At 42.4% G+C, this 12897-nt stretch overlaps 1 protein-coding gene across 5 annotated transcripts in view; it reads right to left on the bottom strand.

Moving 5' to 3' along the window:
• Positions 1-10026: 10026 nt before the first annotated feature.
• Positions 10027-12897, bottom strand: part of EFR3A (EFR3 homolog A) — a 121318-nt gene continuing 118447 nt past the window's right edge. For all 5 annotated transcript variants that reach the window (XM_051844033.2, XM_070075500.1, XM_051844031.2 and 2 more), the window contains one exon: positions 10027-12670. In XM_051844033.2, the coding sequence (XP_051699993.2) occupies positions 12565-12670 (106 nt within the window). In that variant the 3' untranslated portion in view covers positions 10027-12564. The remainder of the gene's footprint in view (positions 12671-12897) is intronic.

Raw genomic sequence — 12897 nt, 5'->3', positions numbered from 1 at the left:
CGGCGCCTATGGCTTGGGACCCCAGCCACGGAATCTACACACCAGCGTTGGAAAGGGAGGTGAGGCAAAACCTCAGTAGCCCAAGACACCAGCGGGAAAGAGGAAGGAGGAGCCTAGAGGGAACGAGGCTTGAGGCCTCTGTGGGGGAAAGTTCACTAGGATAACTAGAGGAGAGAGCAAAAAAAAAAAAAAAAAGGGACCAGTACAGACACGAGTCTCTCTCTACTCACCTTTCAAGGGTAAGCAAGACAAAGAGCAGGCGCCATTTTGGACATACATAGGGGCTGTGCCCACCATCAGCCAAGCAGAAAAACCTGACTCGGGGGGATGAAATAACAGGAGGTTGGGACCTGGTGAATGTGTGGAGCTAATGAACTGAGACTGTGAAGGACTGAAGATGTGGGAAAAAACTCATAGAGACGTGAGTGCTCTCAGGAGAGTAGCCAAACTCAGTAACCTTGGCAACCCAGTGGGAGATGGCAGAGAAATTTGAGCTCACACTGAGGACTGCATAAATCCTTTGTGTGGTCCTTGGGACAGAGAAGACGAATATTATACCCACAGGAGCCAGAGATCAGAAACTGTCTTCAATTCTACCCAGCTGTGCGGAAATACTTCCCTTCTGAGTCAAAAGAAAAAAAAAAGAGGGAGATAGATTTACTACGCCTAACCTGGGTGTGTCACCTTTGGCATACCCTTAACCCTGAAGAACCAAACAGAGTCTCTGGCCACACCCATCACAAGCCTCTAAGGATCAATCAAAAGCACACAGTCATAGTTTAATGAGAAAAAACACCACAGCGAGGGAAGAAGAAACCAAAGAATATCTCCACAATGCCAAGCAACAAATGCAGAAACTCAGGAAACAAGAACAAGGAAGACATTATGACGTCCCCAAATGAACAAGACACGCCAATCCAAGATTATAAAGATGATGAGATGGAAGAAATGGAAGATACTGATTTCAAAAAATTAATAAAAAATTTAGAAGTTTTCAAAAACAAATTCTTGAACTACAGAAATCCTTACTGGACAGGATAGAAAATCTCTCTCATGACAATGAAATCTTGAGGAATCAAAATGAAATGCAGAAACTAGAACAGGAAAGTATGATAGTGAAGAGAAATCAAAATGAAATGAAGAACTCAATAGATCAAATGACAAACACATTGGAGAGCCTTAAAAACAGAGTCAGTGAGGCAGAAGAGAGAATATTGGACTTTGAAGACAGAGCACAGGAAAGGATACAGTCAAACCAAAGAAAAGAAGAGGAAATTAGAAATCTAAAAAATATTGTTGGGAATCTACAGGATACTATTAAAAAAACCAACATTTGAGTTCTAGGAGTTCCTGAAGGCATGGAGAGAGAGAAAGGATGAGAAAGCCTTTTTAGTGAGATACTAGCAGGGAATTTCCCAGGTTTGGAGAAGGACAGAGACATCCTAGTACAGGAAGCTCATAGAACCACTAGTAAACATGACCAAAAGAGATCCTTGCCACGACATGTTGTAAACTCACCACAATGAAACATAAAGAAAATATTCTAAAATGTGCAAGAGAGAAACGTCAGATTACTCTCAGAGGATCTCCAATCAGACTCACAGCTGACTTCTCATCAGAAACCCTACAATCTAGGTGGGAATGGCAAGACATAGCCCAGGTACTAAGAGAGAAAAACTGCCAGCCCAGAATAGTATATCCTGCAAAGCTCTCATTTGTGAATGAAGGTGAAATAAAGACCTTTCATAGCAAATAGAAATTGAAAGAATTTGTCGCCACTCGTCCGGCCCTGCAAAAGATGCTTAAAGATGTGTTACACACAGAAACACAGAAACACGGTCACAAATATGAAATAAGGTAAAGGAAGAAAACCTCACGGTGAAAGATCACACAAACTTCAAAGCACATATTAGAAAATATCTGGGAAAATGGCAGGGCAAAGTCACTACTTATTAATAGTCACATTGAACATTAATGGCCTGAACTATTATAAACGTATATGCACCTAATTACAGGGCACCGGTTTATTTAAAAAATATGTTAGGGACTTACAGGGAGACTTAGACTCCAATACAATAGTACTGGGGGACTTCAATACTCCACTCTCAGAAATAGACAGACCAACCGGACAGCAAATCAACAAGGAGACAGTAGATTAAAACGACACTATTGCCCAAATGGATCTAACAGATATCTACAGAACTTTTTATCCTACACATAAAGAATTTACATTCTTCTCAGCAGTACATGGAACCTTCTCTAGGATTGACTACGTACTAGGCCATAAAGCAAGTCTCAGCAAATTCAAAAGAATTAGACTCATACTGTCTGGAGCAAATGAGACTAGACTAAGTTACTGGAATTAAGACTTATTCTATGCATCTGCTCTCCCACAATATGGCGCTGGGGAGGAGTAAACTTCTACGCAGCTGCCTCTCGCCAACTTGACTGATAAACTGCAGGAGCTGATCCTGCTCCTGATTGGAGGAGAGCAGCATGCTCGGCGTGTGGGTAGCAGAGTTGGGATTGGTGGAAGAGGACTATAAAGGAGGAGAGAGACAACATGCACCAGGAACATCTAAGGGGAACATCTGAAGGAACACCTGAGCAGCCCCCGAGAGAGCCGGCCGGCGGTGTGCCGCTCCTCCGCAGAAGGGGGAAAGTGGCAGGGGGAGCCGCCCTTCCACGGAGGTGGAGGGGCTGGCAGCCAACCCGGGAAGGACCAGCAGCAAACCCGGGAAGGGCCGAGCAGACAAAAGAACAGCGCAGGGTCCTGTGTCGTTCCTCCGCGAATGGGGGAGCGACATAATGGTGCCGTGACTCGGATAGGAAACCTAGGAGGGAAGAAGCGGGAAAATACCGGAGAGAGAGACTAGCAAAGAGCCTAGGGAAAAGCCGGACGGAAAAAGTGCCGGAAGAAGCTAGAATTGAAAGCGAAAGTGAAAGCTAGAAAAAACATAGACTCGGATACGGACTATGGGGAGAAGCTAGGAGAAATCTAAGGTTGAAAGTGAAAGTGAAAGCTAGAAAAAACTTAGACTTGGATACGGGCTGTGGGGAGAAGCTAGGAGAAATGAGAGAGAAATATTGTTGGAAGAAAGTTGGGAAAAGTACCGGGTAGAGAAAAATATAAGCTAGGGAAAATGAAGCCGTGGGGGTAGGCTGAAGCGGAGACGTAAGCTAGGTTGCAATTTGTCAAGTCAGCCCGGGGAGCAAAGGACGGGAAGCCAAACCGGAAGCGGAGATGTAAGCTAGGTTGGGATCAGTCAGATTAGCCTGGGGAGCAAAAGACGGGAAGCCAAACCAAAAAGCAGAGACGTAAGCTAGGTTGGAATTCGTCAGGTTAGCCCGGGGAACTTAGACTGAAAACTAAACCGGTAGCGGAAACGTGAGCTAGGCCGTGATTCGAGGAGCCACTGCGCGCAGAGGGAGCGCGCGGGCACGAGCGGAGAGAGCGCGCGGGGTGTAAGTAGATAGGAAGTGCGGGGCTAGCGCGAGGCCGTGGGGTGGGCATGAAAGGCGCGGAGACCGCGGAGCGCGCGTGAAGCCAGGAAGCCACACAGATGAGAGAAGCGTGGGCTGAAGCCGCGCAGAGCCGGGAAGCCGCCGGGATAAGAAAAACAGAAGTATAGAAGTAAAATGAGAGAAATAGGAATGCTGGCAGATAGAAGTAAAATAAGAGAAATCGGAATGCCCAGAGATAGAGAAATAGAGAAAAATAAGGCCTCCCCACAACACGGCGATTCGGTCTGCCTGATTAGTAAGGCGATAAGCACCTGCAGGCGGCTCGAGCAGAGTATGAGCCACAGGTCACCGAAGATAGGCACGAATCAACATCAATAAGTCTCCCCACAATACGGCAATGAAAGGGCTTGGATTCGGTCTGCCTGATTAGTAAGGCGGTAAGCACTTGCAGGCAGCTCTAGCAGAGCATGCACCACAGAGCACCGAACACAGGCATGCATCAGCGCCTAAAGAACTCCTCACAACATGGCGAAGAGAGGACCCGGATTCAGTTTGCCTGATTGGTAGGGCTTGTAAGCACCTGTGGGCAACTTGAGCAGAGCAGAGCAGAGTGTGCGCTGCGGGGCACTGAAGACAGGCGCGTATCAACGCCAAAGAATAAAAAGAAAGGGGGATCTGTGGGGAGCAACTGAGACTAGACTAAGTTACTGGAATTAAGACTTATTCTATGCATCTGCTCTCCCACAATATGGCGCTGGGGAGGAGTAAACTTCTACGCAGCTGCCTCTCGCCAACTTGACTGATAAACTGCAGGAGCTGATCCTGCTCCTGATTGGAGGAGAGCAGCGTACTCGGCGTGTGGGTAGCAGAGTTGAGATTGGTGGAAGAGGACTATAAAGGAGGAGAGAGACAACATGCACCAGGAACATCTAAGGGGAACATCTGAAGGAACACCTGAGCAGCCCCCGAGAGAGCCGGCCGGCGGTGTGCCGCTCCTCCGCAGAAGCGGGGAAAGTGGCAGGGGGTGCCGCCCTCCACGGAGGTGGAGGGGTCGGCAGCCAACCCGGGAAGGACCAGCAGCAAACCCGGGAAGGGCCGAGCAGACAAAAGAACAGCGCAGGGTCCTGTGTCATTCCTCCGGGAATGGGAGAGCAACACATACAATGCAGCTTCTCAGACCATAAAGGAATGAAGTTGGAAATTAGCAACTCAGGAATCCCTGGAGCATATGAAAACACATGGAGATTGAACAACATGCTCCTGAATGAACAATGGGGCATAGAAGAAATCAAAAGAGAAATCAAAAACTTTCTGGAAGTAAATGAGGACAACAGCACAACATATCAAAACTTATGGGATAGAGCAAAAGCAGTGTTAAGAGGAAAGTTTATATCAATAGGTGCCTACATCAAGACATTGGAAAGGCACCAAATAAATGAGCTTTCAATGCATCTCAAGGATCTAGAAAATCTGCAGCAAACCAGACCCAAATCTAGTAGGAGAAGAGAAATAATTAAAATCAGAGAAGAAATCAACAGGATTGAATCAAAAAAAAAAACATTACAAAAAATCAGCCAAATGAGGAGCACAGGCAGTCAAAGCCAAAATTAATATTTGGGATTGCATCAAATTGAGAAGTTTCTGTACTTCAAAAGAAACAGTCAGGAAAGTGAAGAGGCAACCGACAGAATGGCAAAAAATATTTGCAAACTATGCAACAGATAATCGGAGTTAGTTCCAGGATTTCCACTTTTAAGTATGTACCTAAGAAATGAAACATGTCCACGGATATACTTGAACACAAATACCCATCAAACATTATTTATAAGACAAAAGTACAAAACAACTCACATGTTCATCACCTGAAGTGATAAATGTGATGTATTTATACAATGCAATATTATTTGATCATGAAGCATTGATGTTCTGATATACGAACACATACGTGAACCCTGAAAATATTCCAAGTAAATAAAGTCTCACACAAAAGGCTATAGATTGTATAATTCCATTTATAGGAATCTTCCACAATAGGCAAATCTACACAGAGGGGTCAGCACTATGGTGCAATAAGTGAATGCCCCTCCTGTGGTGCCACCATCCCATTCAGGCACTGGTTCTAGTCCCGGCTGCTTCTCTCACAATCGAACTCTCTGCTATGGCCTGGGAAAGCAGTGGAAGATGGCCCAAGTGTTTGGGCCCCTGCACCTGTGTGGAAGATCTGGAAGAAGCTCCTGGCTCCTGGCTTCAGATTGGCCCAGCTCCAGCCTAGCTCCAGCCGTTGGGGCTAATTGGGGAGTGAACCAGCAAATGGAAGACCTTTCTCTCCACCTTTCCCTCTCACTGTCTGTAACTCTGCCTCACAAGTAAATAATAAATAAATCTTCAAAAATTATTTTGAAAAATGTATAGAGAAAGGGAACTTGTGGTTGCCAGGAGCTGGGAGAGCAGGGAATGCTGTTACTGATAACAGGCAAGGGGTTTCTTTTTAGGTGATTTAAATGCTCTGGAATTAGCCAACAGTGATCGATGCTTAGGTTTATGAATATACTTTAAAGAGTCACTTAATTGTACACTTTAAAGGGGCGCATTTTATGGCATGTGAATATCTCCATAAAGCTGTCATTTTAAGGACTTGAATGTAGTGTACCCAAATTTCAACTTTATTTTAAAGATTTATTTATTTATTTGAAAGTCGGAGTTACACAGAGAGAAGAGAGGCAGAGAGAAAGAGAGGTCTTCCATCCAATGGTTCACTCCCCAATTGGCCGCAATGGCCGGAGCTGCACTGATCTGAAGCCAGGAGCCAGGAGTCTCTTCTGGGTCTCCCATGTGGGTGCAGGGGCCCAAGGACTTGGCCCATCTTCTACTGCTTTCCTAGGCCATAGCAGAGAGATGGATTGGAAGTGGAGCAGCCGGGTCTCGAACCGGCACCCATATGGGATGCCAGCACTTCAGTCCAGGGTGTTAATGCACTGCACCACAGCGCCGGCCCCCAAATTTCAACTTTTTAAAATTCATTTAATGATTTATAATGACTACATTTGAGATGAATTTTTTTTAATGATTTACTTATTTGAAAGGCAGTAACAGAGAGAGGGAGAGACAGAGACTTCCTTCTACTGGTTTAGTTTCCAGATGGCTAGGATTGAGCAGGTCAAAGCCAGGAATCAGGAGCTTCATCCAGGCCTTCCATGTGGGTGACAGGGGCCCAGGCACTAGAGACATCTTCCACCACCTTCCCAGGCCATTAGCAGGCAGTTGGATATGAAGTGCAGTAGCTGGGACTTGAAATGGCACCCATATGGGATGCCAGCATCCCAAGAGTCAGCTTTACCTGCTACACCATAACACCAGCCCTAGATGATTACGTTTTATATTTTAGTGTTACATTAGGGGCACTGAACGGTATTCCTAATCTTCAGATATGCTTCAGTTGATGCACAGTCAAAAGATGACTTAGTCTCAATGTTCTGGAGACCATCATTTGGGAATGAGTATTGACCATGTCAGTTTTAATTGTATCTAAATTCTCATGTGTATAATACAAAGATGTGAACAAACCTGACTTTAAGATCCCATCAGCTCTTTAGTTTCTTGAATCAGGAATTAAACAAACATAAAGAACTGACTTCTTAGCAGTGACGAATAGGGCTTTGTTGCAAGGGGCAACCTAAAGAACACTCCGTGAGGTTATCACCAAGCTAGAGGGGGAATTAGCAATCACACACAGGCTGGCCCCAGTCTTAGCCTGTTCTTCACCATCACTCCACATGGTACTATCCCAGATGTCTCCTGCATGACTTCACATTCTCTAATTGCACCTTTCACTCCAGACACTGCTGAGAACCAGTTCCACTTAGGCACTGACTGCCTCGTAAAGGTAGAATCTAACTGCCTGCTTTGTACTTCTCTCTCCCCACGTTCTGATGCAGGACTTCTCCTGTCCAAAAAAAAAAAAAAAAAAAAAGGTGTGGTCGGCAGACTCATCAAATGGCAGATGTCCTAAACGGCACTCTGGCCTCAGATTCAGTCCTTAAGGCATTTGGATCTGGCTGAAGAGCCCATGAGAGTATTTTAGGCATGGAGAGCCAAGACACTCTGGGAAAAAAAAAAAAAAAAAAAGACCTAAATGAAAGATCTCTGGGAGTGAGATCCCAGTGGAAAGAATGGGTCATCAAAGAAGGAGGTGCCTTTTTCTGAAGGGAGGAGAAAACTTCCACTTTGACTACGACCTTGTCTAAGATCGGAGTTGACCAACTCAAAAGGCTTCCATAGCCTTGGCAACTCATGACAAGAGCCTAGGATGATTACTGACACCATAAACAAGAGTGTCAATTGTTAAGTCAACAACAGACGTCACTGTGCACTTACTCCGCATGTAGGATCTCTGTCCTTAATGTATTGTACAATGTGAATTAATGCTATAACTAGTACTCAAACAGTACTTTATACTTGTGTTTCTGTTTGGGTGCAAACTGTTGAAATCTTTACTTAATATATACTAAATTGATCTTCTGTATATAAAGATAATTGAAAATGAATCTTGATGTGAATGGGATGGGAGAGGGAGTGGGAGTTGGGAGGGTTGCGGGTGGGAGGGAAGTTATGGGGGGGGAGCCATTGTAATCCAAAAGCTGTACTTTGGAAATTTATATTTACTAAGCAAGTTAAAAAAAAGAAAAAGAAAATGTGGTATAAACTAATAGCTCAGCATTCAAGCACATGCAACCCATAAATGTGGGAGAGTTAACGCCAACAGGGCCATCCTTGACCTGGCACAAGAGCCAGAGGATAAATGTCTTCCGCGCTTTCTCATTTCCTGGTGGATGGTTCTGAGACTATTTCATGAGATTCCTTAGGAATCTTTCTCATCCTATTTCACCATATGTCCCCTTGCTGGGGTTCCTGGCATCACCCCCTAACTACCTGCAGAGAAGCATTCTTTCAGGTTCTGGTCAAGGAAAATTAGACTGAAGCACGGCCTTGCTACCTGAGTCAAAGTGTAAGGAAAGTGCTGGATGAGCAAAACGAAGCAGCAGTTGGAGGCTCCACCTTGGCTCTGCACATTCACCTACGTGAATCTGGTTCTGTTAACATCAGATCTGTAACTTGTGAGGTGAGGGAAAAGCAAGGAGGGTCACAGCAAGATGGAAAGAATGCATATAAGATACCTATCATACAGAGTTTTCATTTTATGCGTGCAGGTTTAGAAATGTGGGGAGAGTGGCCTCAGACGATAGAGCTGAGACAGCGACCTAGGGTCCTTAAGTCCTAGCATAGTGAACTCAGGGAGGATTATTAACAACAACACAACTGAATGTGAACTCTTTACTACAGGCACAGCACAGTGAACCTCTTTTAAGTGGTCGACTTATTCCTTACATCCAAGCTGTGAGCGCAGAAGTCACTGACCTCATTTTAAGATGAGTTTAATCACTTGACTAAAGTCCCTCAGATAGGATGTGGAGTCCAAGCTCCCCCCACTGGAACACTACACTGCCTAACACAGGAAATACCTGAGCCCCATTAGACTACAATGCACAGCTATCGAGTGATATAACAAGCAAACCAGGGTAGCATACGACATTAGAGTTTTTGTTGTTTACAAAAAGCTTCAGGTAATTTACAAAGCAGGAGTTAGGTTCAATCTTAAGAATGACACAGAGATGGCAACTGAGCTGTCATAAGTACACTGTTAACTCTACCTCAGCTGTATTTCCTGTCTAGCAGTTAGGGTCTGATATTTCCACTATATGTGGGACTGAAGCCACTCGGCAACTTGATTTTTACTAAAGCACATTAAAAAATATTTATTTGAAAAGCAAAGAAAAAGAGATAGACAGATCTCCCATTCACTGGTTCACTCCCTACAAATGCCTGCAATGGCCAGGGCGAGGCCAAGCTGAAGCCAGGAGGTGGGAACTTAATCTGTATCTCCCACATGGATAGCAGGGTTCCAACCATTCCAGCCATCACCACCTGCTGCCTCCCAGAGGGTGCATTACCAGAAAGCTGGACTCAGGAGTGGAGCAAGAACTTGAACCTAGGCACTCTGATATGGGACCTGGATATGCAAGCAGCTGTCTAAAACATCAGGCCAAACACTTTACTCCTTCATTTCTTTAAAAAAAAAAAAAAAAAGGAAAATAACTTTAAAGGCCAAAGAGAGGGAGGGAAGGAAAGAGGGAGAAAAGAGGAGAAGGGGAAAGACACAGAGAGAGCGAGAGAGCACTCCCATTAGCTGGTTCACTCCCCAGATGCCTGCAACAGCCAAGACTATGCTAGAACAAAGCCAGGAGGCAGGAACTCAATCTGAATATCCCACATGTGTAGAAGGAAGAAAAGTGCTTCAGCCTTTACCTGCTGCCTCCTTTGGAAGCTGGAACTGGGGGCAGAGCGAGGCTTTGAACGTAGGCACTCTGAGAAGGGATGCAGGTATCCCAACTTGGCATCGTAATTGTTGTGCCAAACACCCATCCTGCCTCATTTTTAACTAAAGTACTGAATAAATCTAATACATGTAATAATAGCTATTATACAAATGTACTTATACACAAGTAATTCAATTTTTGTTTTATTGCTTACATATGAATTGCACAGTGGATTTTTACACTTCAAAAAAAACTACTTCATTACATTTAATACATAGATAAGACAAATTCCATTTCTAGACAGGATGAAGAGAAACATTTTGGGAAGGGATTGAAATTGAATTGCTGGTAAAGTGTAGTATTAGTATCCTAAAAGATAATTAGTTCAGAAGTACCAAGCAAGTACATGAATATATATGTGACAACCAAACACTACCAATGCAGTGATGGTCAATACACATATAGAAGGAACATTCAAATGTTACCTGTTCAATGTCAAGGAAAAAAATAAAGTGATATAAGCAATTGCATACAGCAAAAATGAGAATGATTAACAATTTATTGAGTTTTATATACTCCAAAAATAGAGCAAGACAGTGAACTTCAGCAAATCCCAGCTTTCGTTGTCTGAACTGGCTACAATACAGTATGCTCTCCTAGTGTCTGGAGAACTTCCCACAGACATGGTAGGTCACCAGAGAAAAGATCCATATCTTGGGAATCCTTGTCAACAAGGCCAGTTCAGTGCCCCAAGGTTTACAAAATCTTCTGTGATTCAAAACAACATCAACAAAAATCCCAAAAAACCCAAGTCAACAGTTTACAAAGACTGAGAGAACAATGACGAACACGAACTGGGATGGTTTTCCTATGCATGCAGCACGTGCATTTCTAAATCACTGAGAAATGGGAAATTTTAAGAGCAAAGTTTATGTTTTGCATGAAAGCAAATTAATATATATCTTTTCTTAAACTATGAAATTTATATGTCTTCATACAAAAGCACACAGTGTTGATCTATAAAATGGCATCCAAGTGGATGGTGATTGTTCTGCCTGTCCCCCTGCTTAGACTTTTTAAATGTACAGTCAGGAATTCACATCCTTCTTTAAAAATACAAAAGATAAAAAGAAAAACCATAACATAAACTTTGACTTATTAACTGGTGAAGCCTTTTATCTGATCAGAGGCAGTGACAGTGACAACAGGGCCATCTAGTCCTCCAGTGGTGACTATACTGTTGCTCTGAACACAAGTCTTGTGCACTGACACTTAATCCACCGTTTTAGTGTCAGTTTCCAGCTTAAAATAACTATTCTTTTCAATCGGTTGCCCTGTGGTTTAAATATTCAACAATTTTCAAGTATTCCATTATCATTTCCTTACTTTTTTTTTCCTGCTTCTACTAATGATGACCAAATAACTACAGAATGAAGTTAAAACATTCCATTCTTCATGGTGATTTTTCAAACAAAAACCAAAAATGAATTATATTTTGAGGTGCAATTTTTGTAATTTATGTAAGAAGAAATTGAATCTGAAAAAGCAGTACAACTATAAACAGGTGATTTTATAAAAATGTCCTAAGAGAATTTTATTAGAGTTGGAAAGAGAATTGTTCATTTTTACAATGTGATGGAATTCACTAAAATGTACCTAGTTTCATGTCCATCAGTACATGTATAGGGTACACCTGTGATCCTGATAGCGGAAATCAAAAGAAGCTCACAAATTAAAAGTCCATTTGAAGAATTTTTGACCATGAGTATTTAGACCAATGCATAATATGAAACTATAAATTCATGTGCTCCTAACAGAAATCAAATGTATAAACTCCTCACAGGTGAACTAGTGGCTGTTTTAAATGTTTTTTTCCTATACTAAATATATATATATGTATATATTTTTATATATAATTAATGAAGCCACAGCAAAATACTATTATAATTTCAAAGCATGGCCTGTAAACGAATACATCTTATGATATAAAAAATATTGCACAGTTCGGTACTCCAAGAGCAAGCTCTAAGCCTCTCAAGTAGAATGGTCAAACTTTTAGCAAAAACACACAGTACTACAAGAACCAGATAGTTTAGTATGGCGATTCTTAGGGTCATGTTCTAGGAAACTATTCCACAAGATGTCATTACTGTAAACACATTAAGGAATAGCTACCCAGTATTATCACAGTAAGTGACTAGAGGGATGCTTGTCACAACTTACCTAAGTTAGCATGGGAACAGAAAGCCACAGGACAGTTTTGCAGCCCCAGGATTAGGAATATAATTGAATGTATTTGCTTTTGAAGATAACCAAAGTCAAAAGCAATTCTATTTCTAAACAGTTCTGTTGACATTTAAGAAATACAGTAGACACATTACACATTTTCAATCCTCTGGAGGCTTACTTTTTACAAAAAGTTAACATTTCTGAAATGAATAAAATACACCGTTTAACAATGGAATAATGTGAGACCAATACATATTCAACTTTAAATGTCAAAAGGAACCTCAAAAGAAATTACATGGTATAAGTCTAACTTCAAAATACTCTAAATCATATATAGTTCCAAAACTTCTTATATGATACACTAAGCATTTGGTTAAAGGTAAGTTCCATCATTATTTTCAACAAGTATGTTAATATGCATTAAGTAAACCCTGAAAACTCAACTTGGCCTTAATTTTAAGCTTTAAAATCCTATGCTGAGGTCTTCCTGGGCCACTCAGTACACACACAGATCTGGAAACTTCATCTCATACACTGGGACAGACTGGTATTGGGCATGCCCAGAAGTAATGGTCAGTGTTCCTGATGGACTGGGAGGAGGACTGCAAAAGAAGAACAGGGCATTATCCACAGGTGCATTGACCAGCATTCATTCACACAGCGTTCTATTGACTATCTACACACAGCACCGTCAACCGTAAGTGCAGAAATCATGTGATGAAGTTTCTAACCTTCTGTGAAGCTAAACAGCAAATAAGCCATGACACAATCAAGTTGTTTAAGTCTCATGTACAATTTTTATGATGGAATTGTAATCTACTAATTATTG

This window comes from Oryctolagus cuniculus, chromosome 6 (assembly GCF_964237555.1).
Source record: "Oryctolagus cuniculus chromosome 6, mOryCun1.1, whole genome shotgun sequence".
NCBI classification, from domain to species: domain Eukaryota; kingdom Metazoa; phylum Chordata; class Mammalia; order Lagomorpha; family Leporidae; genus Oryctolagus; species Oryctolagus cuniculus.
Note: the sequence above shows the minus strand (reverse complement) of the source record. Positions and strands in the feature narration are given on the sequence as shown.